Here is a 27,001-nt window from a genome sequence, read left to right on the forward strand (position 1 = left end):
CCTTCAACCCTAGCCGGAAGAAGGGCCACAGCCTACGTTCATGCCAGCAAGCGTGTGTGTGTGTGTGTCTTACACAAGAGCCAGAAGCACATCAGAGCACCAAGAGCTGCAGCGAACTAGAAGGCACACCACATCCGAAGTGAATGCCAGGCTTCCGGGAGCCAGCGAAGGTTCCTACCCCAGGAGGAGAGGTCTGACCACTGTGCAGATGGATTGGAGGGGTGATAAACAAAACACGAGTACCAGTTAGGAAACTCTTGCAAGCGTCTCTAATGATGGCGTGAGCAAAGTGTTTGAGGCCTCCAACACACCAGGCTTTGCATCTGTGAGTTCTTCCGTTAGTCTCCACAAGGCCGTGGAGGCGGTCCTATTATCTCCATTTTACAGATGAGGGAACTGAGGTCCAGAGATCTCAACAAGTTGCCTCAGGTTGCTTGGAGCCAAGATGTGAACTCAGATCTTCCAGCCGGAGGCCCTGCGTTCCTCAGGGCTCCACCCTGTTTAAACCAGGGGATCCCAGACTCCTGGGAGAGGCAGGCCAATGCATCCCGGTGCTGATGGCCACAGGTGAAGGAACAGGGGCGACATCAGGGGAGGGCAGTTTTGCTCCAGCAAGTTTCACATGCCAGCCAGGGATGGCCCCCCAGACAGCGGTCAGGAATAAAAGCAAATCTGGGGAGGAGATGGTGAACGTCTGCGGAAGTGGAAAGACTACCCAGGCGAGAGGAGCCAAGGGCAGGGGGAGCAGGAGTGAGGGCCCCAGGCTCTCCAGAGGGGGACTTTTAGAAGGCCGTGACCAACTCCTCCAAGGTCGCAGAGATGAGGAGGGTCTGGGTGGCTTCAGCTACTCCAGAGTGACCTCGGGGCTCCTGGGCCAGGTGGGGGCCTTGTGATGACTGCTCACCAGCCCCCACGGCCAGTCAGCCGATGAGACTGGCCCACAGCAAACACTCCATGCCATGAACGGGGGTTGTGGACCTGTAAGAGTGAAGCTCTCCGTTTCCCTTTATGGGCCTCCCGACTTCTAGCAAGGCTCACGGCCCAGTTGACTGGGGAGGTGGAAGCATCCCAGAGCACAGGTGCACTGAAAAGAAGCTCCTCCCACTGGCTGCTAGTCCCCAGGAGAGGCCAGAACAGGGTTGTCGACGGGAAAGGCTCCCCCGAGGGAGCCCAGATGCCGCCAACCAGCCAGAAGGACTGACTCCAAACACAATCCATGCAGCTCCACAGAAGAGGTCTCGGAGACGGGAGGGAGTGACCCGGGCTGAAAGACCCCCAGGGGCGGGGAGCCCCAGTCCCCATTCAGAGACCGCAGCCTGGGCCTTTAGTCTGTTCCTGCCTGGCTAAAAATCCCTGGCAAGGGGAGCTCTCCGGAAGGAGCCACTTCCACACTAATTCTCCTCCCCAGGTTCCAGCAAAGCCACACCCTCCCTTTGGCAGCCGTGTGGCCAGATCTGCTGCCTAGAGATGTATGTATATCCCAGCAAGGCTCCCAAAGTTTGTTCCAGAAAATTCGCCTTGTGTTCCAAGGCCTAGGATACTAAGGTGGTTTTACATACCTTTCCCAGCTACTCGGTCCCTCCTCTACCTGCCAGCCCCCTTGTCCCCGATCACCAGGGGGTGGCCGGCACTGCCCCCCCAAAGCCTGCTTCCTGACTGCCCCTGCATTGGGGGGCAGGGTGGTGAGAGCAGAGCAGGTACCCCTGGAGCTTTCTGCGGCCCCACAGCCCTGCCAGCGGCCTCTCGGGAACTAGTGTGCTCAGCCAGGAGGCCTCGTGACCACTTGGCTGAGCCCTGGCCCCTTCCACCCACACTGCACCCCATCGCTGGAGCCTCACACCGCTCTGAATGCAGCCCAGGTTCGCAGAGTTTCTAGCCGTTTCTCCGGCCCCTCACTCTGGAAGCGGAGAAAATGCTGAAGGGGAAAACCAACAGCCTCAGCCTCTCCTACTGGCATGGGAAGAGAGCAAAGGCATTCACGGAGACCGGCTGTGTGTGTGCCAGGCATCCCCTGGGCCCCTCACTGGGCAGCAGCTGTGGACCCCAAGGCTGCAGGAGTCGGTCGGGGTGGGGGGGGGGGAGAACGGAGAAGAGGCCCGGGCATGAGGACTCCATGGGACCCCCGACCCCCAATAGTCTCTCCCTTCTCGTAAGTTCTCCACAACCAGCAGGTGATACAAGAATACTGGTATCTGGAAGGCCTGAGGGGAGCAGGGGGGGCGGGGGGACAGCCCAGGCCAAAGCCCATGTGGACGGAGCAGTGATGAGCCACAGCAAGAGTTCAGGGGGTGATATAAATATATTTTGGAAGCTGCCTGTGTACTCTGGGGTAAAGAACCAGCACAGAGGGTGCGCCCCCCCATGCCCACCCACCTCCACCCCTCTCTCCATAAGCCCGCCCCCCCACTCCCCTCCTTCTGTTTCTTCTTAGGCTTCAGGACAAGGGTCAAGAGGGGCGGGTCTCCAGGGAGAGAAGAGGCACGTGGGAGGGGGGGCTAGGTGGCAGCAGGAGGGTGGCAGCATCAGGCTAAGGGACAGGAGACCGTTAGTTATCTCCAGCCTGGCGCCTCAGGGCCTTCCTCCAGGGCCATGGGAATGCGGGGTGTGGGAGAGAGTGCAGGGAAAACAGACTAGAACCAGGGATCCGAGGGGTGCGGGTAACCCTGACTCCCTACTTCGCCCTTCCCTCTCCATCCCAGACCTACTCCACTCCCATGGTGTCTAAGAAAATGGGATGGCGTGAGGGCGGGGCGCCAGGGCCATGGGGGAGGGGGAGGGGAAGGAGGGGGGAGGGGAGAAGGAGAGAGGGGAGGTGACTGAAACCCCTGCCTCCCTTCCCCCGTCACCTACAATCAGGAGGTGGGGTGGAGAAGGCCACAGGCCAACAGAAGGCCAGGAGAACCAGGTGAGGGCAGGCGCCCCGCGGCCCTTCGGGTGGCGCAGGCCGGGCCTACCGCTAGCAGCCCAGCAGCTCCACACGCAGGGTGATACGGTTGTGCCAGGCTATGGGCAGGACGCGCACGAAGCGAGCCAGGAAGGGCATCTCAAACATGTTCTTCTTGTGGGAATTGTTGTCCAAGTTGCCAGGGAAGATCTGGAGGAGGCAGGGGGGAGAGGGGGCGGTCAGGAGGGCCAGCCCCTCCCCCCCAGCCTCAGGCCAGACTCAGAGGGTCCCCCCACCCCAGAGGGGTGACAGAGGGTCCCCCCACCCCAGAGGGGTGACAGAGGGTCCCCCCACCCCAGAGGGGTGACAGAGGGTCCCCCCACCCCAGAGGGGTGACAGAGGGTCAGCCGGACGGACACTCACCTTGCTGTCCAAGGCCCCCTGGTCCCTGTACTCGGTCCAGTTCATGCTGTTGTTACTGTAGGCCACCTTGTAGGCTGCCACATATTGGATGTGGCCAAAGTCTCGGGCCCCCTGGGTAATGATGCCCGTCACTTGCCTCTGGGTGCCCAAGTCAACCTACAGGAAAAATCAAGCACGTTTTCTTCGTTTAGACCATTCTCCCGGAAGGTGGAAACAGGCAGACATGCTGGGGCATGACTTCTAGTTTCGGGAAAGCGATTTCATTTGGCACAACCTCAGTTACCCCATCTATTAAATGGGCATAAATCCTACCACCTACTTTGTCAGACACGGTTAGATGCATCGCTGCAGTGAAGCTACGTTTCAGAGCGGGGGCCTTGGCCAACCCGTAGCCCATCCTCCCCACCCCTCAGTACAATGAGAACAAGGACAGAAGAGTCCACGGCCGGCTCCTGGGTGTCCTGTGGGGCTGTCCACAGCCTGGCCTTAATCCCAAGGGAGTCCAGATGGAGGCAGCTCCTCGCAGAACCTGGCTGCGCAGGCTAATGGCTCCTTGGGACCTAGAGACAAAGTCCCTGCCCCCCTCCCCCCCCCCCCCAGTCCCTGCCCACCCTGGGGAGCCTGCCTTCTGTACCCGGACAGGCAGTCCCAATGCCCGGGTGGCAGCAGGTGAGGCCCAGGCAAACCCTTGCCCTGCCAGGACTGTTTCCTCGTCTATAAAGTGAGCAGAGAGTCTGGTTTTCTGTGACCCTCATGCTTCCCAATCTCCTGAAATCCAAGGGCTGCCCCACAGTGTGTCCTCACACGCCAAGTCAGAGAAATCCTGGGGTGAGCCTGCCTGGGTCAGATGGCCCTCCTCTGTCCCCTACTGTCCATGGGCTCAGCCTTGTCACCCTGGAGCAGCTGGTGGAGATGGCCCAACTGCCACACACACACACACACACACGTCCTTTCTGTGCCTGGGGCTTGGGGCCTTCGTGGAAATAGCCCTGAACTCCCCCACCCTCCCCCTCTGGAATTGCAGAATCAGGAGAAGGTAGGGCATGTGGGAGAAAAAAAGCAGAAGGAAAACCAGGCTTTTTCAGACCCTCCCTCTTGGGGAGCAGAAGCCTGGGGTGGAGGGGGTCAATGATCAGCAGCCCAACTCCAGCCCTTGCCCTTGCCCTGCATCCTGACCCACCTGCAGCCACTCAGAGGCATCATTGGTCTGGGCGGTCCAGGCGTTGAACTTGCCCTGCTTGTCCAGCCTCGCGTAAAAGGGATACCAGCTGAAGGCATTCAGGCCCCAGGTCCTGTAGATGCTGGAGGCCGTGATCTGCCTGTCGGGGATGGTGTTGTCCTTCATGCCCAGGGGTTCAGCACATCCTGCCGGCAAAGGGGTTTGCCACCCAGGTCAGCATCCACAGCCTCCCACAAGTGTGAGCAAGAGAAGACCAGGGGAGGAACTCCGTGGGGTCCCGACTGGCCCCTGGCATCCTCTTGGACAGAGGGAAACCCCTTCCACCTTTGAGAGCCAACTTTCTGCCCACCTCACCTGCTCACCTCTGCCAGCTGTGCCCTCCATACCCAGTCCTACCCTCACTTGCCCTTCAGCGGACCCACCACCTTTCCCATCTACACGAGGGCAGGCCCTGCCACGACTTCCCTTCCCTCCTCTAACGCCTGCCTCGTGAGACCCCTCCTCCAAGAAGCCTGCCCTGGCCACCTCACTTGGGCGGGACTCGGCACTTGCCTCTGTCACTCCTACGGTACAGCTGTGGTCTAGGAGGCCGAGGCCTGCAACTGTGGTCAAGAACCTCAGCAGCTGGCATCTCCATCCAGCGCTCATGTCTGTCATTTGGCCTACCACGAAAAACCTGAAAGCCGCTATCAGCAACCCCGTTCTACCGAATGAATGAAACTGAGGCTGAGTCATTAAGCACTGTGCCCACGACACACACACACGCAAACTCCTCACCACACCACTGTGGCATCATCGCCACCATCCACGCCCCTTTGCAGAGCCAGGAAGGCAGGCCTGCTGGCGACCCAGTGACAGACGGGACAACACTATCCCCCTCCAGCAGGTGGCAGTCACAGAAGTCCGAACTCCTGGGGCTCACGGTGGATCCTGTATCCTGCCCCAGCAGCCCCTCACTGAGTGCCCACCAGCGGGCCTTCCCACACCCAACGCTGGGGGCCTCGTCACCCGGGCTCCTCAGTGGGCCCAGCGGCACTGCACTACTCCTCTGCACCTGCAGGTGGCGGTAGCAGTTAGGGACAGGCAGAAGATAACCCAAGAGAAGGATGGGCGTGTGTCACACCTGGCAGAATCCTTACTCCAGTCTGTCCTTGTGGGGAATTTGGGGGTGGGGGGAAGTGGGCCTGGAAAGCCACGCCTCCACCTGGAAGCAAGTATATGGCTCTTTACATCCCTGTCTCCCCAGACGCTTGCACATTTGCCCCTGAAGACATTTGCCTCCTGGGGCGCCTGGGTGGCTCAGTAGGTTGAGCGTCAGTCACACTTCCACTCAGGTCATGATCTCACAGTTCGTGAGTTCGAGCCCTGTGTCAGGCTCTCTGCTATCAGTGCAGAGCCCTCTTCGGAACCTCTGTCCTCCCCCTCTCTCTCTCTCTCAAAAATAAACTTAAAAAAAGAAATGGAAGAAATATATTTATTTTAAAAAGACCTTTGCTTCCCAAGTGTGCCCACACCTGCTAACGCAACATCTCCTCGTGACGCTGGTGCCCCAGGTGACCCCCCATGCTCCTCCCACAAAGAGAGCCCCCAGGGCTGGAAGCGGGTCGTTCCCAGGCCAAGGCCCGGGGCAGCTTTGCAGAGGATGCCAGGTTGGCATCATATGCTCAAGGTGGACCCTCCTACAAAACTGCTTCCCTGCCATTCACGCCCTCTCACCTCTGGGCGTCCTGAGGAAGTCAAACAGCTCTCCGAGGAAAATGCAGTTGGGAGGGGCCCTGAGCCAAGGGCCCAGACTCTCCGCTCGGTCACTGACCCTGGGAAGCCCCCCCCCCCCCAGAAGTGTTCCTCCTGCATCAACCCAGGATCTTGTTAAAATGAAGACGGTTTCCGTAGGGCTAGGGCGGGACTGGCACCCACATTTCTACAAGCTCCCAGGTGATGCTCCTACTACTGGGTCCACGGAGGGCACTTTATGAGCAGAGGACTGTCAGCCACCCAACCCAGTGAGTCTACAACCTGATCCAAGCCATCTTCCCCCATCTCTTCCCACGGGGCTCCCCTCACACACAATGGTCCTCTGCCTTCATTCTCCCCATACAACCTAGGGGATCCCTTCTGGACACACTCCAGTCATGTCCTATTAGCACTCCCCTTACCCCCCCATGGCTGCCCCTTGTTCTGAGCATACAGACCCGGATCATCAAAATGATCCATACGGCCCCTAACTTGTCTGAGACCTCTCTCCATCCACCTCTCCAGCCTCCCCACCCAATAAGCTGCCCCTCACTCTCTAGGCTCCAGCCCCACTGGCCTGCCTTTTATCCTTAAACATGCCCCAGGGCCTTTGCACCTGCCAGCTCCCTACCTGCCCGGAATGCTCTTTGCACGTTCTTCACGTGGCTTGCTCTCTGTCATACAAACCTCCATTCAAAAACCGTCCCAAAAGGGCAATCCTCATGCCCAGGCCTCAGGGCCACACATGTGCACACAGGTACACACACCTGCACACACCAACATTCCAGCCCACTGGAATGCCGACTAGGGAAAGGAGAACTAGACCTCGAGAGCAGACAGGCCAGCTTCCACAGCTTGCCAGGCTTACCCTCTCCTGCCTAGGAGGGAGCCATCTGGGATAGGACCTTGCAGGCAACTTTAATAGCCAAAGGCTGCAGAGCCCCCCCAGCCCTGTCTGTCTGGTACCAATAGCCTACGTTTCCTTTTATCAGAAGATTGTCTTAACTCCCCCATTTAAACAAGAAGGCTCAAAAAGGCAATGACCCTGTGACTGGGAACGCGTGATGACTTAGGTTCATACTTCAAAAGGGTGGGTCTGGGGTAAGACCAGAAAGGCAGAGGAGTCTAGCGAGCCTTACAGTTCCGCCAATGGCCAGCAGGTGGCGCTGTAGCTGCAAAGAGGGGGAAATACCCAGACCACAGCGAGCACCCCAACCCCTGCAGCCTGGGGGGTCCAGACATCAATTTTTCCTGCTCATCAGAAACCTGTCCCTTTCTGGTACCCCCCCGTCCCTCCACCTGGGAATATCTCTGGAAAGGGCAGCAGAAAGCACCAGCTCCAGCCCTATGTCCCTAGAAGCCTCCATGTTTCTCCTGAATGATGAGTACAGGAGAGATGGGGGGGGTGGGGGGTGGGCAGGGAGCACTAGGTGGGTGGGTGGGTGTCAAAAGCCCAGGGATCTAGACCAAGTTTTAATCCCTACCAGCCTGTGAGCCCTTGACAGATAATTTATCTGGGCCTCACTTTCCTTATTCATTCACTAGTTCATTAAATGTTTGAACAGAAGCACTTGGGTGGCTCAGTTGAGCATCCAACTTCGGCTCGGGTCATGATCCTGCAGTTTGTGAGTTTGAGCCCCACACTGGGCTTTGACATTGACGGCTCAGAGCTGGATTCTCTCTCTCCCTCTCAGTCTGCCCCTCCCCCACTCACGCTCTCTAAATGTTTTACTTATTTTTGAGCGAGCGTGACAGAACAGGGAAGGGGCAGAGAGAGAGGGAGACCCAGAATCCAAAGCAGGCTCCAGGCTCCGAGCTGTCAGCACAGAGCCCGATGCGGGGCTCAAACTCCCAGACTGGGAGATCCTGACCTGAGCCGAAGTCGGACGCTTAACCAACTAGCCACACAGGCGCCCACCCCCACCCCCACCCCCACCCCCACCCAAACTTTTTTAAATGTTTACTGAACATCTATGATCCAGGCCCTGGGAATACAGCGAACAAAACAGACTTCCCACCCTCATGGAGCCAACGTCGGAAAAACCTAGTGCTATGTGGCCTAGAAGTTCAAGGAACCAATCAGAAGAAGTGAAAGCCCTTTGAAAACTGAAGTGGTCTTTTTTTTTTTTCCTCTAACCAACCAAGACGCCCAGGGTTGGCAGATAGCAGACACCTAGGCGAGACGGCCGAGGGCCCGGTCACCCGTCTAGTGCGCATCTCCTGTGTGAGCCCGGGTCCCCGGGCCTTGTGCCGCCCTACCCAGCTCCTCCTGGCTGAGAAAAGACGGAGCAGGGAAGGCCATCTCTTAGCATTGACCACAGCCCCCAGCACTCACCATTCAACTCGCATCCAAGGAGCTCGAAGCGGAGGGTACAGCCCTGGTGGCAGGTGATAGGCACCAGCCGCACATACTGCACCTCCAGAGGGAAGTCAAACAGGTTGACCTTCAGGCCGCTGTTGTCCGTATTACCCACAAACAGCTAGGAGGAAAAGAAGATCGGAAGGATGGGTCAGTGGGGGCAGTCCACCTTTCTGGGCTTGCCTCACCTTCCTCTTCAGCCCTGGGAGGCAGAGGTGGGGCCTAGCAGAGCCGGCAGGGGGTCAGCCCTTCCTCTGGCCACCCACAGCTCTCAACACACGTTCCCCTTCTGCCCCACCTTTCTTGGCCATCATGGGGCCCGGGCAGAAACCCCGGTCTTTCACACAGGGCCACCTGGAATCTCTAGGGCGCCTCTGCAAATTAGAAAAAGGCACTCCTGTCTCAAGACACTTTATTATAATAATTTCGCCACAGACAGAAGTATACAAACATGATGTCTACATTCTGAACGGTGCTCACTTCGTAATGACATCCTCGAGCAATGTACAACCTGCACAACTGCCCATGGTGGCCCTGAAGGCTCAGAATGCATCCCACCTCCACCACTCCAGCCATCCTCAACAAGTCACATTGAACCTTTCTGACTTATTCTCACCTGTAAAATGGGGGGGGGGGAAGGGTATTGTAACCACAGAACACGGGCATAATCCAGGTTTCCCAATATCTGGGAACCAAGGAGCAACGGCAGATCCACCTCATGGCTAATCAATCACCCAGGGTACACTCACTTCACTGGGAACCCTCAAACCGCTCTGGAGCCCCAGAGGGTGCAGACCACAGCCCTTCTCTTACAGCCCTCACCTTGTCTCCTGACCCCTCCGCGCTCTGGATAAACTGGAACTTGCGTCCGTTGAGGCTGTAGGCCACCTTGAAAGTCTTCAGGTACTCGGCGTTGTGTGCTCGGCTGGCACCCTGTGTCACCACGCCCGTCACCCACATCTTCCGTACCAGGTTCACCTGTACCCAAGGCGGAGACGACAGGACCCTTATCTCCCGGCTTCGTTATGCTCCCTCTGCTCCCCACCCACCCAGAGTGGGAGCAACCAAGCAGGACAAAGGAGTGGGGACCTTCTCATCTGGGCCTCTCAGAGCTTTGGGCCCAGTGCTCAGAGGGGCACCCGAAGAGGGACGAGGCCCCAAAGGCTTCACCCAATGCAAACAGCCCCTCCACAGCCTGGGGTCTGCTCCTCCTCATCCAGCCCACCCCCACCCCCACCCCCACCCCCACCCCCACCCCCAGGCTGCCCTCCACTTACAGATACTTCACCTGTGGGAACCACTGCCTTGCTACCTGGACCCCGGTTATGACCCCAGCGTGATGACCCCCCCCCCCCACTCCATGCAGACATCCTCGTCTCACCCTGTCCCCTCCCGTGACTCTGCCCACCCTAGAGCCATTCTTTCTGTACCTGGATCCAGGGATTCTTGTCATAGTTGCTGGCTGTCCAAGCGTTGACGATGCCAGTGCGGTGCAGGCGGGCCAGCTCTGGGGCCCAGCGCTGTAAACCCATGAAGCCCAAGTACACAGACGAGGCAGAGATCTGCGAGTCGGAAATGGCACCCGTCTCCATGCCCAGCGGCATGGCGCAGGCTACGGGGGGAGGGGCGGGGAGAGGGGGACGTGGCTGTCAGGCGGCCACCCGAGCCCCAGAGGACCAGAAAACAACACAGTGTGGCCTCCGCTGAGACTCAGAGCAGAGACCCGGAAAGCACTACGAGGGCCCGAGAAAGGTGCACGGTGAGGAAGAGGGTGGGCCGGACGCTCGCGGGGGGGAGCCAGGGCCGCCAGGAGGTGCCAGGCCGGCACTCATAGCGTCTCCAGAATCTCCTGCAAGGCTGTGCTAGGTGGTCTTGTCTTTACAGGGCATCTAGCAGCAACTATGGGGGAGTGGGGGGCAGGCAGGGACTGGACCAGCGGGAGAGAAGACCAGTGTGGCCTGCTCTCCTTCAGGGTCCCCAGCCCACCAGGAGGCCCACCTGGTCCAGCCCCACCCCTGGCTCCCCCAGGAGGTGCCAGGCCGGCACTCATAGCGTCTCCAGAATCTCCTGCAAGGCTGTGCTAGGTGGTCTTGTCTTTACAGGGCATCTAGCAGCAACTATGGGGGAGTGGGGGGCAGGCAGGGACTGGACCAGCGGGAGAGAAGACCAGTGTGGCCTGCTCTCCTTCAGGGTCCCCAGCCCACCAGGAGGCCCACCTGGTCCAGCCCCACCCCTGGCTCCCCCAGGATGGCTTTGGGAGGCAGGCACGTCAGGTGGCAGGGAACAGTACCTGTTTTGCACACAAAGCAGTAAACAAATCTGCCTGGACTTTTCTACAATCCCACTGGCAGGACTTTCTGGGTGGGGCGTGAATGCCATCCTGTTTTCTCTCCTGTTCTTCGTGCCTTCCAACTACTGGTCATGACCCAGCCATCTGCGAAGTTGCTCCCGGCCAAGGGGCCGTCACCTTCACCATTATCCCAGGGATGTGGTCCGAGGGGGCCGGGCCCCTCTTATCCCCCGAACAGAAGCCAGGGACAGACCTACTCTTGCTACAACACCCCAGGTTCATGCTGAGCTCAGTGCTATGACACTCTCGCAGGAAAGGGAGACCAGGCAGCCAAAATCAGAGCTGGGGGGCAGGGGGTGGGGGGAGGGGAAGGGAGGGATGTTGAGCAGGGATTTGCACCCAGGTCTGTCCTCACACCCCACATGTTCACACTCTAAGGGACCCAAACGTGCATTCTTTGGGCCTGTGGGGTCCTTATGGGCTCCAAGAAAACCTACCACCTGACCAACACGGAGGGGCTGCGACGGCCCCTGGGGGCCTCCCCTGCCTTTGTGGTTCTCCCCTGCCTTCTGCCCCAGGAGCTGCCGTGTCCAACCCGGGGCAGACCCCAGGCCACGAAGCAGGAGGCTAGGTGTGCGTAATTCCAATTCAGGTACACCCATGGTTACCTTGCCTCCCAGCACGGTAATTAGTGGGCACAGCGGACCCCACCCAGGGCCCTGTCTGCCTTAGCAACCCCCCCACCACGCATGCACACACGCACACACATTCCCCCACCCAGGATCTCAAAGACCTTGGCCTTAGCCCACAGACCCAGGGACAGCCCCTGGGTGCCACCTCCTCTGAGGTGAGTGGAATCAAAGGCACTTTGCCTGCTCTCCTCCAGGCCCCGCACCCCCCCAAGTGGCCCAGCACCCCATCCTCCTCCTCCTCCTCTTCCTCCTCCTCCTCCTGCCAGTCAGTGAACCACAGAGAACATCCCCACATCTGCCTGAAGGAGAACCGCCTGCCGCTGTCCAAGACGCTTAGTGACAGGCCCACCAGACCGAAGAAACCGGACATCCCTAAGAAGTGGACTCCCCCACCCCCAGCAGGAGAGGAAGAGTCCCAGCTTGGTAGGAGGGACTCCAGCTGGGCCAGGAGGGAGGACGCGTGGACAGCCACCGCCAGCACTGCAGGCTGGGCACCCACCCAGGGCCATTCTGTGGCTGAGTGGATAACCAAGCAGGCCCGGCAGGTCAGCCCCTCTGCAAACGCCAGGCCTCTGACTGCCTGACCATGAGGGGACGGCCCAGCCTGCCCAGGCCTCTCCCTCCTCCCTGAGCTCTGTGATGAGGCCACAGTCAAACTTGGGCCAGGACCTATCAGACTCTAAGGCCCAAGCCTTACTTCCTGAGCTGCTGGGCCTAAAGATTAAGGAATGTGTTTGCTGGGGCGCCTGGGTGGCTCAGTTGGTTAAGCGTCTGACTTCGGCTCAGGTCGTGATCTCATGGTTTGTGGGTTCGAGCCCCGCGTCGGGCTCTGTGCTGACCGCTCAGAGCCTGGAGCCTGCTTCCGATTCTGTGTCTCCCTCTCTCTCTGCCCCTCCCCCACTCACACTGTCTCTCTCTCTCTCTCTCTCTCTCTCTCTCTCTCTCTCTCTCTCTCTCACACACACACACACACACACACACACACACACACACACACACACACACACAAATAAACACGTAAAGAAACCAAAAAAGAAAAATGTTTGTTTTCCCCTCTTGGCAGAAAACTCTCAAGACTTAACCCTAATGCTACGTATCTGGTTCACGGTGACCTAGGAAACGGTATTGCCATGATGTCTGGGGTTACCGCCACCCTTTCCACACCCCCCCCCATGCCCCCTACAGTGACATCAGGCCTAGCCTGTGGTGGAGAACAGAAGGCCGAGCAGGAATTCACCTGGGACAACAGGACGGCTCATTCCCCTAACATGGCCTAACTCTGAGGCTCTGTCAACCCCCATCTACCAGAGGAGGCCCTGATGCAGGGAGTGAGGCCAGCGTGTGGCCTGAGCTGCTCAGGATCCCCCCCCCCATAAGAGCATTCACCCCCAGATACTCACTGATCTCACAGTGGACACCTGCGTAGCCATGAGGGCACTTGCAGATGTACTGGGTGAAAATGTCCCCCCGGTGTTCGTCCTTGATCACCTGGCATTCAGCATCATTGTAGCAGGGGTTTGGGTTACAAGGACCTAGGAGTGAGGAGGCAGGTAAGATGGGCAATGGATGAGGAAGGAGCTGGGGACGGAGACAGCAGCAGCAGCAGCAGGTGCCCGAAAGGACCCTCTGTGCAAACTCAGCCCCATGCCCGCCTCCCCCTTCCCACCTCCTCCCTCCCCCCTCTGCCTGATGGAGCCTGGGCCAGCCTGGGGCCGAGAAGGGTCATATGTAGGCGAATCAGTCCAAGTGAGGGAAGCACCCAGCTCTCCAACTGGCATGGGGAGTTTCCAGGGAAGTGCCGGCTGACGGCGGGAGAGGTGCAGGGGATCATCGCTCACTAGGGCTGCAGCCGGGAGCCGGGTGCAGAGTCGGGGGCATGGCCCAGGCAGGTACCTTTCTCGGTCTCATTGCAGATGATGCCTGTGAAGCCTTCAGGGCAGAGGCAGTAGAAAGGGGTGTTGTCCCGGCCCAACAGGCAGGTCCCACCATTCAGGCACTGGCTAGAGTCACAGAAGTCACCTGCAATGGCAGCCCGGACTCATTCAGTGAATACTGGGGTGGGGCGAGGGGAGAGCTGCTGTGTGCATGCCGCGTTCCTGAGACCGAGAACCCAGGTGTGGTCCAGGCTTCAAGGAGCCACTGGAAAGAGGGGGACGGTCACTAGGTGATGCGGAGGCTTCGGGAGCTCTGACAGAAGCCTGCAGGAAGGGCCACTGGAGGTGTGGTTCCTACCAGAGTTGGAAGCTTGGCAGAGGGACATGTGAGCTGGGTCTAAAAGACAGAGTGGAGTGTGCCAGAACGGGGAGTGAGGAAACAACATTCTAATGATGAGCAAAAGCACAGGGGGGCATGGTAAGTGGGAAACAGGGAGACAGCTGAAAAGGTAGGTAGGGAGGGGCCCAGACCCGCAGGGACCTTAGGGCTGACAAGCTCAGACTTGGCGTCCCGCAAACCAGGGGCTCTTAACCTCCCTTCAGCTTCCACCGTTTTCTACCGGGGCAGGGGGGAATCAGAGTCTCAAGTGTGAGGGGGCAGTGGGGAAGCCATTTCCCATCCTGGGAAGGAGAATGGAAAAAAGGCCATCTGCAGAGACGTGTGGATGGGCTCCCCCGGGGCAGGCAGGTGTCTTGGGGCTACACAATACCCCTCTGGCTCCGGGGTGGGAATGTGACAGGAGTGGGTAAGGTGAGAGGCCTGGAGAGCATCTAGGAGGCTGTCACAGGCCTCCTAGTGACAGAGGAAGTCAGATGAGGGGGTGAGGGGGCCGGGCAGAGTTGAGAAACACTGCTGACACAGGAGAAGGGCTGGAGAGGTCTTCACAGCTTCTGGCTGGGGGCCTGGGTGACAGATGTGAGCTTATTCGTGCAGCCACCAGGCCAGCCAGGCGGGCGGGGGACCTTCTAGCTGACCTTGGCATCCCAGAAGACCCGACCCCATCATTTGGGGTAAGACATCAGAAATCACTTTTCCTCCCCACAGAGTCATGCCATCCCAGACCAGGGGGCCCTCCTGAAATCTCAAAGTGCCAGAGAGCTGGGCCCAGCTCCGGAGAAGGGAACAGAGGGGAACAGGGATCAGCATTAGTGAGCACCTCAGAGCTCCACCTCAGTCCCCGCCTGGGAGCTTAAGGCGGCTCCCAATGAGCTATTAGTCACTGGCTTTAAATAGCAGGTTAATCCCTCCTGACCTGGCAGACTGCAAACACTGCCACAGACAGAGGCTTGGGAATGGCCAGAATCCTGGGCCACTGTCCCAACAAAATCCAACTCCTCCTGCCCCCCCCCCCACCACCACCACCCCCCCCCCCCGCCCCCTCTCTCCTTTCTGCTGCCGGGCAAAGCAGTCTAGTTCCCCTGGGATGAAAAGGAAAGTGAAAGGTGGCCCTGACCCCACATCGCCTGACTCACCTGCGAACAGCACGCAAGGTGCTTCCCCGTTCCGGGAAAAGCCAGGTCACCCTGTACAAAGCTACCTTTGGGATTTCAGAGTCCTGCCTTCTGGGAGATTTCCCCAGGGACATTTTGTGGGGACAGAGAGGAGTAGAAACGGACTCTTCCGAGATCCAGCTGTCTCTCCCGGTTTCTGGGAGAGCCACCAGCGCCCAGTGCCCAAGGGCCTGGGAGCTTGAAGTGCCCTTAAGCCTAAGGCTCCAGGCCCTGGGGGTCAGACTGTCACAGGGAGGCAGCTCTAGGGCTCAGCTTTGTTCCCCCTTCCCCTTGCTTTCTTTGAGAAAACGATGCAGCGGGTGCCCGAAGAGCGCCCACCATGGGCACCTTTTCCCAGCCCTGGAGGAGGCTGTGCGGGCCCCTCGAGAAGGGGATGGTGCATCCCCGGGACCAGCCTGCCGGAGGCCCAGCTGTGCGCGGGAGGCCTCCTGGGCGGGGGCGGAGCCAGGAAGATACAGCAGCACGCCAAGGCCACGGGAGGGAGTCAGGAGCCACCAGCCCCGGGGGCAGCCCTCTCCAAGTCCCTCCCCGGGCTCTTAGCCCCCTTCGGGGCCCCACCTAGAGCCCCGGCCCTTCCTCCGCCTCCCCAGCCCTCGCTTATCCGACCAGACACCTACAAGCGGGGATGCAAAATTCCAATGAACAGACCGGCCGCCAGCGCTTGGGAGGGATTTGCCAGGGAAAGTTTGGCTGGACGAGTCTTCTCAATACAAGAGTCCTAGAAACTTCCAGGTGGAAGACGCGCGAAAGTCACGCACAGTTCAATGGCCTCATTTTACAGATGGGAAAAGAGAGACCCTACACAGCAGATTCCTTTGTTATGTGTAAGCCGCATCCCTGGGGACCGTTGGGCTGTCACCCGGTGTCCCCGGTCCCCGCCCAACTCTCAAGCCTGTATCACTGGCCAAGAACGCCCGGGAGCCGAGACCGCAGGAGAGGCCGAGCGCATCCCCGCCGGCGGGCGGGACGCGGCCAGAGAAGTCGCCCCTCCGCACGGCCCCGGCTCTTTGCCCAAGTTTGTAAACAGTGGAGGTGGAGGGAGGGCGCCGCGGCGAACTTCCGAGCGGCGCGGAGAGGAGGGGCGAGGGCCAGAGGGCGGTGCGATCGACTCACCGGAGAAGGCCAAGAGTCCCGAGGCGCAGAGGAGCGCGCCGCAGAGCGCGGCCAGCAGGCGGGGGCCCGGCATGCCGTGGGGACGCGGGCGCGGGACCGGGCGCTTCGGCCGTGCACACCGCGGGGCTCTCACTCCGGCTCCCGGACGGGAATAAATCAGGCAGCGCCGCCCCGCCCCCGGCCCGCGTGCTCCGCCCAGGCCCTCGGGAGGCGGACCCGGGGCGGGACTCCGCGGCCAGCGAGGGAAGGTGGGGGGGCACCGGGGGTTCCGCGCCCCTGCCTCCTGCCCGGGGCCGCGCCCGGCATCCCTCGTGGGCTGGGCCCGCCGGGCCCGAGTCCTGAGCCGACTGGACAGGGAAAGGCTCAGAGGGAGCTGTTTGGTGTTCCGTTTTTTAAGACTTAAGATGCTTAGCCCTTATTCATAACGAGAAAAATGCAAATTAAAAATACAGTGAGTGCCAGGTTTTGCTTATCAGATTGGCAAGGGTCGAATTATTAGCACACTGTTAGTGCGAGGCTGTGAGAACAGGCCGAAGCATGCGTTGTGGGAGGCACTATAAATTGGTTCAGCTTCTCCAGACAGCTGCCTGGTAATACCTATCCAAGTGACCAACGCCGAGACCCTGAGACCCAGCAATTCCACTTACAGGATTCTTTCGATCCAGATTCACATGTGTATAATGCCATGCACACAAAGATGTCCTAGCATATCAGAGCAGCATTTTTTGAAATGATAAAAAGCTAAAAAGGGAAACGGCAAACTTTTTCTATAAAGAGTCCTATAGAAAAGATTTTAGGATTTGTAGGCTGTAAGGTCTCCAGGGCAACTGTTCACCTGTTCACCAACTTAGCAGGTAAGCGGCTACGGTCTCCGAGGACAGGAGCACAGTGGTTGCCCATTTTAAGGGGAAGGAAACCAGGGGGTCGGGGTAGGAAGAGACTCCTTTGTTATATTGCCTTTTATCTAAATGATTCTTTTTTTATCATATGTAAATATTACATATTCGCAAATAAATAATTTTAATAGAATTCCAGTCATATTAGCCTAAAAGAGAAAAAAAATCCAGACATCTCCCTTACCAGCTATGTTGAGACCTAGGTTAGGACTAGAATTAGACCTAACCACTGGCAGGAGGCCCTTCTTAAAACTGTTCAGAAAGAAAAACCACAGGGGTCCCTAGGTGGCTCAGTAGGTTAAGCATAGGACTTTGGCTCAGGTCATGATCTCACGGTTCGTGGGTTCGAGCCTTGTGTTGGGCTCTGTGCTGACAGCTCAGAGCCTGGAGCCTGCTTCGGATTCTGGGTCTCTCTCTCTCTCTCTCCCTCCCTCCCCTGTTCATGCTCTGTCTCTCTCTCCCAAAAATAAACATAAAAATTTTTTTTCTAAGAAATTAAAGACCTAAATAAACGGAAAGTCATCCTTGTTCACAAATAGGAAGACTTCTATTGTCAAGATGGTTAACACTCCCCAAATTGATGTACAAGTTCAACACCGTCCCTATCCAAATTTCAGCTATCCCTTTTGCAGAAATTAACAAGTTGATCCTAGAATTATACGGGAATGGATGGAACCCAGGATAGCTAAAGTATTCTAGGACAACTGGATAACCACAAAAGTATGAAGTCGGACTCCCTGACCACACTTATTACAAAAACTCACTCAAAATAGATCAAATACCTAAATATAAGAGCTAAAACTATAAAATTCTTGGAAGAGAACAGATCTAAACCATTTGACCTTGGATGAGGCAATGCTGTCTTAGATAAGACACCAAGGACACAAACAACCAAAGGAAAGAATAGATTAATTGAACTGCATCAAAATGTAAAACTTTTATACTTCAAAGGACACTATCAAAAAAAGTGAGAAGACAACCCGCAGAATGAGAGGCAGTATTGCACATCATGTGTCTGATAAGGGTCTATATTCAGAATATTAGGATGCTAATAACTTGTAACAACAAAGGACAACCCAATTTTATTTATTCATTCATTTATTTAACGTTTATTTGTTTTTGAGAGAGAGAAAGAGACAAAGTGTGAGCGGGGAGGGGCAGAGAGAGAGGGAGACAAAGAATCTGAAGCAGGCTCCAGGCTCTTGGTTCTGTCAGCACAGAGCCCAACGTGGGGCTTGAACTCGTGAACCTTGAGATCAGCACCTGAGCTGAGGTCGGACGCCTAACCAACTGAGCCACCCAGGCGCTCCAGGCACCCCAGGACAACCCAATTTTAAAATGGACGAAGGATTGGGATAGATATTTCTCCAAAGAAGATATACAAGTAGCCAAAAAAGCACATAAACAGATGATTAACATTATTAGTCATCAGGAAAGTGGAAACCAAAATCAAAACCACATGAGACACCACTTAACACACCCACTGGGAGGGCTATAATCAAAAAAGACAGATAAACACAAGTGTTAGTGAGGATATAGAGAAACTGGAAACTTCATGCATTACTGGTGGGATTATAAAATGGTGCAGACACTGGAAAACAGTTCGGCAGTTTGTTAAGAGATTAAACAGAAAGTTATATGACCCAGCAATTCTACTCCTAGCTATATACCCAAGAAAACTGAAAACATATGTTCATACAAAAACCTATACACAAATGTTCATAACCTCGTTAATAGCCAGCAACTGGAAACCACCCAAAAGCCCATCCGCTGATGGGGGCATAAACCAAGTAGCACATATCCATATATCCATACAGTAGAGTGTTGTTCAGCATACAAATAAATGAAGGGGGCACCTGGGTGGCTCAGTCAGTTGGGCGTCCGACTTCGGCTCAGGTCACAATCTCACGGTTCGTGAGTTCAAGCCCCGCGTCGGGCTCTGTGCTGACAGCCCAGATCCTGGAGCCTGCTTTGGATTCTGTGTCTCCCTCTCTGCTCCTCCCCCGCTCATGCTCTGTGTCTCTCTCTCTCAAAGATGAATCAACGTTAACAAAAATTTTCAAATAAACTTTTTTTCAATTAAAAAAAAAAAGTACTAGTACTTAGAAATCTGTCTCCGCTGGCAGAGAGGGCTGGGGGCAGAGTGTCCTTGCTGGTTGTCGCTTGCTCCTGCAGAGTAGAAGCTCCTGATCACCCTCACCAGTTGCCTGGCACAAATGCACAGGTGCCCAGTTAAGTCACATTCAATCATTAAGTCATTCAACACGCATTTATTGAGCAGTAACTGTAGCGAGCATTGAGGCTGGAAACCCTCACTGCACATTAGCATCGCTTGGGAAGATTTTTAAAAATACGGATGACCAGTGGGGTGCCTGGGTGGCTCAGTCGGTTAAGCGTCCGACTTCATCTCAGATCATGATCTCGCAGTCTGTGGGTTCGAGCCCCACTTTGGGCTCTGTGCTGACAGCTCAGAGCCTGGAGCCTGCTTCGGATTCTGCGTCTCCTTCTCTCTCTGCCCCTCCCCCATTTGCGCGTGCGCTCGCGCTCTCTCTCTCTCTCAAAAGTAAATATTAAAAAAAAATTTTTTTAATACAGATGACCAGGATGCATTCCAAAGCAAATAAATCTCCATCCCTGAGGAGCCTAGGAATGAGTATTTTTGAATCTCCCCAGATGAAGCTAATATGAAGAACCATTGGCTAGACTCACAGAGGAAAAACACAAGAGACCTAGGCCTTGGGACCAGGAGCTGACAGAGGGTTTTAACAGGGGAAGGAAGGATAGAGAGGGAGGGGATTTTCTTGTATGATCTGACCCGTGTAGAGTTCAGTGGGCTAGTAACACTAGTTCCTTGGTCTGAACACTCTTCTTACCTGATACTAGAGCATTTCAGTATTACTTGGTTGGTATTTCTAACCATAGCATCATCCATGATCATCTGAAACAGGTAGCCCACTTAAAGGCTTCAGATTTTTGTTCATATACACGACAGGAAACCAGGTATACTTTTATTTTTTAGTTAGTCATGCCCCTACACAATCAGAGAATATATTCTGTCTTCCAGAAACTTAACAAAAGTCCGTTAAATTGACAAAACTCAAAACTGATGGGGCCGTAGAGTCTAAAACTTACACCAAGTTGATTCAGTCTCTGAATCACAGTCTATGGCAAGACCTACAAAACTTGACCTTGGATTCTGCTTTGGGCAAATTCACTGGAAGGAAATTACCCAAGTAGAAAGTAATGTTCAAAGATTCGACCCGGTACCGCTACTTATGGTGTTGAAAAATTGATAACAGTCCAAACTGCCCCGAGGTGAAGAGCTAAATAAGCATGCCAGGACACAGCCCGGTAGAGCTGTGACAAGTGAAAAGGGTGTGGAAGTTTGCGCGTGAAAGAACACGAAAAGCGGAATGCCTATCTACAGCCTCCATACTCCCCAAGAGCTCACCGAGGTAAAAAAAAAAAAAAAAAAAAAAAAAACCTCCCACAGAGACGAGTGTACGCAAAAAAACAAAACTCGAAGGGGAGTTGAGTCACGAATGGGCAAAAACACGTATGATCCCACGATTCTGCTTAGAGGAAGCATCTAAAGTAGTCACACTCGCAGACAGAAAGTAGAGCGGCGATTGCCAGGGGCTGGGGGGGAAGGGGCAGGGGAGCTGCTGTTTAGTGGCCACAGAAAAGTTCTGGAGATTCTGGTTCACCCTAGTGCAGACGCAATGCCACTGAACTGCATACTTGATTAAGACGGTAAATTTTCTGTTTTTTTTTACCACAATAAAAAAAATAATCATTAACTTTACAGAAGAGAGAGGGGCGCCTGGGTGGCTCAGTCGGTTGAGCAGTGGGCTCAATTTTTTTCTGCTCGAGTCATGATCTCACATTTCGTGGGGTCCAGCCCCGCCTCCGGCTCTGCACTGACCGCGTGGAGCCTGCTTGGGATTCTCTCTCCCTCCCCCTCTCTCTGCCCCTCCGCTGCACATCCGTGTGGCGCCTCTGTCTCTCAAAATACATAAATAAACTTTAAAAAAAATTTTTTTAAATAAAATGGGGAACCTGGTTGGCTCCATCAGTTGAGCAGCCAACTTCAGCTCCAGGCACAGTCTCATGGTTTGTGATTTTTTTTTTTTTTTAACGTTTATTTTTGAGACGGAGAGAGACACAGCATGAACGGGGGAGGGGCAGAGAGAGAGGGAGACACAGAATTGGAAGCAGGCTCCAGGCTCTGAGCCATCAGCCCAGAGCCCGACGCGGGGCTCGAACTCACGGACCGCGAGATCGTGACCTGAGCCGAAGTTGGACGCTCAACCGACTGAGCCACCCAGGCGCCCCTCATGGTTTGTGATTTTGAGCCCCTGGGTGGGCTCTCAGCTGTCAATGCAGAACACGCTTCAATCAAAAATAAATAAACATTTAAAAATTAATTTGTTTCTTTAAAAAATAAAAAATAATTGGGGCGCCTGGGAGGTTCAGTCTGTTGAGCATCCGACTTCAGCTCAGGTCACGATCTCGCAGTTCGTGAGTTCGAGCCCACGTGGGGCTCTGTGCTGACGGCTCAGAGCCTGGAGCCTGCTCTGGATTCTGTGTCTCCCTCTCTCCCTGCCCCTCCCCTGCTCACACACTGTCTCTGTCTCAAATGTAAATAAACATAAAAAATTTAAAAATATGTATTTCAGGTCCTACAAAGAAAACACCACAGGATTTTATGACCTAACACGAAAGACAGAAGGGAAACCAGTTTAGATAGGTGACTGGCACAGCCTTCTTCAAAAAGGTAACATTCGCACTGAGACCCTGGATAGTAAGAAGCCAGCTGTACAAATGACCTGAGGAAGGGGCACCTGGGTGGCTCAGCTGGTTAAGCATCCGACTCTAGATTTCTGCTCAGATCATGATCTCATGATTTGTGAGATCAAACCCCACATCAGGCTCTGTGCTGTGAGCCTGCTTAGTATTCTCTCTCTCTCTCTCTCTCTCTCTCTCTCTCTCTCTCTCTCTCTGCCCCTCTCCTGCCCATGCTCTCTCAAAATAAATAAATCAAGATTTTTTTTTTTAAAAAAAAGGAAAGCAGAGGTTCTGAGAAAGGAACAGAACAGAGAGCTCAGAAATTGACCAACACAGTCCCCTGAGTTTGACGAAGGGGCCACGCAGTATGACGCAAAAAGGAGGGTCTTTGCAACAGATAGTGCTGGCGCAACTGGATGTCCGCGAGCCAAAAGAATAAAATCAGAAACAAACTTCACACCTTCGACAAAATTTAACTCAAAACGGATCATAGGCCTAACGGTAAAACACACAAAACTCTAAGACTTCTGGAAGAAAACCTGCATGATCTTTGGTTCGGTGATGACTACCAAAAGCAGGGTCCGTGAGAGAAAAATCGATGTAAAAAATGGGCTTTATCAAAAGTAAACTGTTGGCTCTGGGAAAGACAGCGTTAAGAGAATTAAAGGACTAGCCACAGACTGGGAGAAGATCGTTGCAAATCACTATCTCATAAAGAACATGTATCCGGGATAAGTAAACACATCTTAAGACACAAAAACAAGAAAACATGAGGTTCATGGGGGGTTCTGTGGGTTAAACATCTGACTCTTGATTTCCGCTCAGGTCGTGATCTCACGCTTTGTGAGTTCGAGCTCCGCATCAGGCTTTGGCCCAACAGCACGCCAAGCCTGCTTGGAATTCTCTCTCCTCTCTCCCTGCCCCTTCCCCGACTCGTGCTCACGTGTCCACTTTCTCTCTCTCCCAAAATCAGTAAATAAACTTCAAAAGAAATTAAAAAAAAAAAAAAACTTCCATGGAAAAAATAGTAAGAACTACAGTCCCTGGGTGGTTCAGTCGGTTAAGAATCCAACTTCAGCTCAGGCCATGATTTCATAGTTCAAGAGTTCAAGCCCTGCATGGGGCTCTGTGCTGACAGCTCAGAGCCTGGAGCCTGCTTCAGATTCTGTGTCTCCCTCTCTCTCTGCCCCTCCACTGCTTGCTCTCTCTGTTTCTCAAAAATAAATAAAAGATTTTTTTTTAATTTTAAAGGAGAAGAAGAAAACACAAAACCCAATTTTTAAAATGGGTAAAAGATCTACCCTGATCATGGAACCTGCTTAAGTTTCTCTCTCTCTCTCTCTCTCTCTCTCTCTCTCTCTCTCCTCCCTCCCTCCCTCCCTCCCCCCTCCCTCTCTCCCTCTCCCACCCCCCGCCCCTCTCCCCCACTTGTGCTTTTTCTCTCTCTCTAAAATTAAATTAAAAAATGGGGAAAGATCTAAACAGGCAAACAAAGACATATGGCTGAAAAAAAGACCCATGGATGGCAAATAAACATATGACAAGGCGCTCAACACAATTTTCCATTAAGGAAATAAAAATGCAAACAGCCATGAAATGTCACTGCATACCTACTAGAATGGCTAAAATCCAAAAAAGTCGACCACACCAAACGCGGACAGCAATACAGCGCGTCGGGAAGGTTCGTTCGTTGCTCAGGAGAACGCTCGAAGGCGCAGCCACTTGGGAAGGTTTGGCCATCTCTTGTAAAGCTAACCACACACTTTACCACACGACCCCGAAGCAATCACGCTCCCTAGGCTCTTTGCCTAAGGGAATTAAAACCTGTGTTAACACAAAAACCTATTTGCTGGAAAGAAAAAAAAAATGTTTACCACAGATCTGTTCGTAGTCATCAAAAACTGGAGGCAACCAAGTTGCCTTTCAGGAGGGAAGTGGGTCGAGTGTGGAACAGCCATACAATGGAATACTGTTCTGTGAGAAAAGGACCGAGCTATTGATTCACACAACAACGTGAATAAATCTGAAATGCAGAGGGGAGGCAGGGGGGATTCTAGGTGATGGGATTGTCCTGTACGATCCCGGGCTGGTAGATATAAGATGCTAGGCAGATGCCAAATCCTAGAACTTTGCAGCACAAAGACGGAGCTTTCACATGTGCACATTAAAAAAAAAACAACAAAACCCAGAAGGCTGGGAGACTCCAGAATATAAATGCATTGCAAATGTATGACATAACTTCACTGTAAGTAGTTGGGGGGTTGTGGCGGGGCGGGCAGGGGAGGGGTGGGTAATGGAGAGGAATTGACCTAAGTAACTTCGGAAGACAGTTTTAGCCAACAACCGTGAGGTTAAGGCAAAAGGAACTGTGCATAACCGCTGAAGCCGAGAGGCAGCGAAATTGGTCCTCCCAGAGACACGGGTTAACAATTCTGAAACTGCCGTGCCTGTGTCCTGGGGTCAGACCAGAAAGTGGAGCGTGGCTGGGAAGGCTCAGGATTCTCACTGCTGGAGAAGAAAGTCGTAGGTAAGCAAGGAGGACAAAGCACATCGTGCTGGGGTTGTCAGAGACATCAGTACGAATTCGTGTTTTAAAAAGGGGTTTTTTTTGTTCTTTTTTTAATTAAGTAGGCTCCATGCCCAACATGGGGCTCGAACTCATGACCCTGAGATCAGGGTCGCATGCTCTACCAACTGAGCCAGCCAGGCACCCCAATATGAATTCATGTTTAACTCAATTTAGATACAGATGAAAGGTACAGAAATAATTATAGATAAGTGCATATACACGCATAGGTATGTATACACAGGTTTGAATGCATATGCGTATTTCCTAGCTCTGCTGACAGGGACTAGAAGCTGCGACGGCCTAGTGCTCAGAATTTTGTCTGTATTACATGTTTCTAATGCAAGAAATCAGGGGTTTTGGAGAAATAGCCGATTCTAGGGCTAGGGCAGAGAGAACACAAGATAAGCTTGTAGCTTCCAGAAAGTGCTTCAAAAAACTAAAGGACGGGGCGAAAGGATGGGGCGCCTGGGTGGCTCAGCCAGTTGAGTGTCCAACTTCGGCTCAGGTCATGATCTCACAGTACATGGGTCCGAGCCCTGCATCAGGACAGCCCAGAGCCTGGGGCCTACTATGGGCTCGTTCTCTCTCTCTCTCTCTCTCTCTGCTGCTCATGCTTTGTCTCTCAAAAATAAATAAACATTAAAAAAAGTTTTCTTAATTAAAAAAAGGATGAGGACATGTGAAGAGAATAAAAAAGCTAGGCCAAAAGAGTTCCCAATGGGCACCTGGGTGGCTCAGTCCACTTAAGTGTCCGACTTTGGCTCAGGTCATGATCTCATGGTTTGGGAGTTCAAGTCCCTCATCGGGCTCTCTGCTGTCAACACAGAGCCCTATTTGGGTCCTCTGTCCCCCTCTCTCTGCTTCTCTCCCACTTGCTCCTCTTTCTCTCCAGATAAAAATAAACATTAGAAAATAATAATAAAAAAATCTAAAGAGTTCCCAATCACCAAATTGGGAAAAAGGCAAGCAACCAAATTATGAGGTATTAGATTATAACCCAAAGTATAAGATAGATATCCATGAGTCCATAGCAGTATAAAGGACTGCACGAATGAATGAGAACGAATCTTTCTTACAGAAGAATCGCAAATAATTTAGGTACATAGTCCCTCCTCCAGCAGGTAGGGCTTACTGGCTCTCCCCTCACTTTGAGCATAGACTATGCTCAGTGACTTGTTTCCAAAGAGTAAAGTACTGGAAGGATGGAAAGAGAAGTAATTTTTCAGTGGATCAGTGTTTCAGAAAAGGTACCTTCTCCTTTCCCCAGGCGACCAAGGTGAACAGTGTCAGTGAGGAGTCCCATGGCTAGCATTGTCCGAAATGATATCATAAGAAGTGTTTCTCCCAAGAACCCAGAACCCAGAACCCTGGCCTAACCTTTAGAAAAACACCAGACAAACCAAGTTGCAGCACATTCTACAAAACCCTAGACCGATATACCGCAGAGCTGTCACGGCAAGCCTGGTCCCAGACCAGAGGAGATGAAAAGACAAGATGGTAAGTGGATGTGGCATTCTGGACGCCATCCTGGAACAGAGGGTATTATTGGAAAAACTAGTGAAATCCAAATAAAATATGGAGGTTAGTTCATAACGATGTGCCAACATTGGCTTCTTAGTGGTAAGGTAAGACACGGACGACGGGGGATACTGGGTAAGGGATCGGTAGGCAGGGACTCTCGAACTGTCTTTACAAAGTTTCTATAGATATGAAAGTACTCTACAATTTTCAAGGTGGGCAGGGCTTGAGAAAGACACAGGCTTCTTGCTGATTAGCCAGGAGCAAGAGAGCCACCATAACTGGACTGGCAGAGGTGAGGGGAGTGAAGCCCAGAGAGGCTGCAAAGTCAGACCGGAGTCAGCCCTGGCAGGGCCTTGTCAGCTGCATTCGAATCCTGGTTGTGCCTTATGTCAAGTGGGTGATCTTGGGCAAACTCTTTGCTTTCAAAAAAAAAAAAAAAACCTAATGCCCAACATGAGGGCGGTAGGAGGTGAGGCTTTGGAAGGCGCTTTGCTCATGAGAGTGGAACCCTCACGAATGGGATTGGTTCTCTCATAAAAGAGGCCAGAGAGCTCCTTTCCCCCTTCCAGCACATAAAGGACTCAGAGAGGAGGCACCTACCATCTATGAACCTGAAACCAGGCCCTTGCTAGGCACCGAATCTGCTGGTGCCTTAATCTCGGACTTCCCAGCCTCAAGAACTGTGAGAAGTACGTACATTTCCATTGTTTATAAGCTACCCGATCTCTGATGTCTTGTTATAGTGGCAAGAATGGGCTAAGACATGCTTCAATCTCCCTGAGCCTCCGTTTTCTCATCTGTGAAATGGAGCAGTAGTGATACTTTCCTGATGGTTTCCACTTTGAGGCTGATATGGACATCTTTGTACATGTCTTCAGGTGAACATTTGCACACGTAACTGTTGGATATTTACCTAGGAGTAGCTAGAGCATAAGGCATGCACATACTCAGCTGGGGCGGATACCTTCCAACAGTGTTCCAAAGTGGTGGTACCCCTCTGAAAGATTTCACGTATTTAATTTTGTGCAGAGAATAAAATCCACAGTCCCTTTACCAGTGACTTTACCAATCAGTCACTCAGAAAATGGGAAGGTGGGAAAAAGAAA

The 27,001-nt window shown here is 53.9% G+C and overlaps 1 protein-coding gene across 2 annotated transcripts; it reads right to left on the reverse strand.

Moving 5' to 3' along the window:
- Nucleotides 1–2,280: 2,280 nt before the first annotated feature.
- MFGE8 (milk fat globule EGF and factor V/VIII domain containing) lies at nt 2,281–16,278 on the reverse strand. Of its 2 annotated transcripts, XM_086711595.1 has the most exons (9): nt 16,122–16,278; nt 13,456–13,581; nt 12,963–13,094; nt 10,011–10,192; nt 9,403–9,558; nt 8,557–8,701; nt 4,488–4,672; nt 3,308–3,463; nt 2,281–3,094 (listed from the first exon to the last, which is right to left on the reverse strand). In XM_086711595.1, exons 1-9 carry the CDS (start codon nt 16,192–16,194, stop codon nt 2,957–2,959), a joined length of 1,293 nt encoding a protein of 430 aa, XP_086567721.1. In that variant the 5' UTR covers nt 16,195–16,278; the 3' UTR covers nt 2,281–2,956. The 2 variants fall into 2 exon arrangements, with proteins under 2 accessions (XP_086567721.1, XP_086567722.1); XM_086711596.1 differs by lacking the exon at nt 13,456–13,581 and having other exon boundaries at nt 16,122–16,277.
- Between the last annotated feature and the right edge of the window lie 10,723 nt (nt 16,279–27,001).

The sequence above is a fragment of the Puma concolor genome, chromosome B3 (assembly GCF_028749965.1).
Source record: "Puma concolor isolate L17-30 chromosome B3, mPumCon1.1.hap2, whole genome shotgun sequence".
Lineage (NCBI taxonomy): Eukaryota > Metazoa > Chordata > Mammalia > Carnivora > Felidae > Puma > Puma concolor.

Coding starts and splice junctions, on each gene's coding strand:
- MFGE8 (XM_086711595.1), bottom strand. CDS start 16,194: ATGCCGGGCCCCCGCCTGCTGGCCGCGCTCTGCGGCGCGCTCCTCTGC. Junction 13,582..16,121: donor GGGACTCTTGGCCTTCTCCG/GTGAGTCGATCG, acceptor CTGCCATTGCAG/GTGACTTCTGTGACTCTAGC. Junction 4,673..8,556: donor CCTTGGATGCGAGTTGAATG/GTGAGTGCTGGG, acceptor CTTTGCCGGCAG/GATGTGCTGAACCCCTGGGC.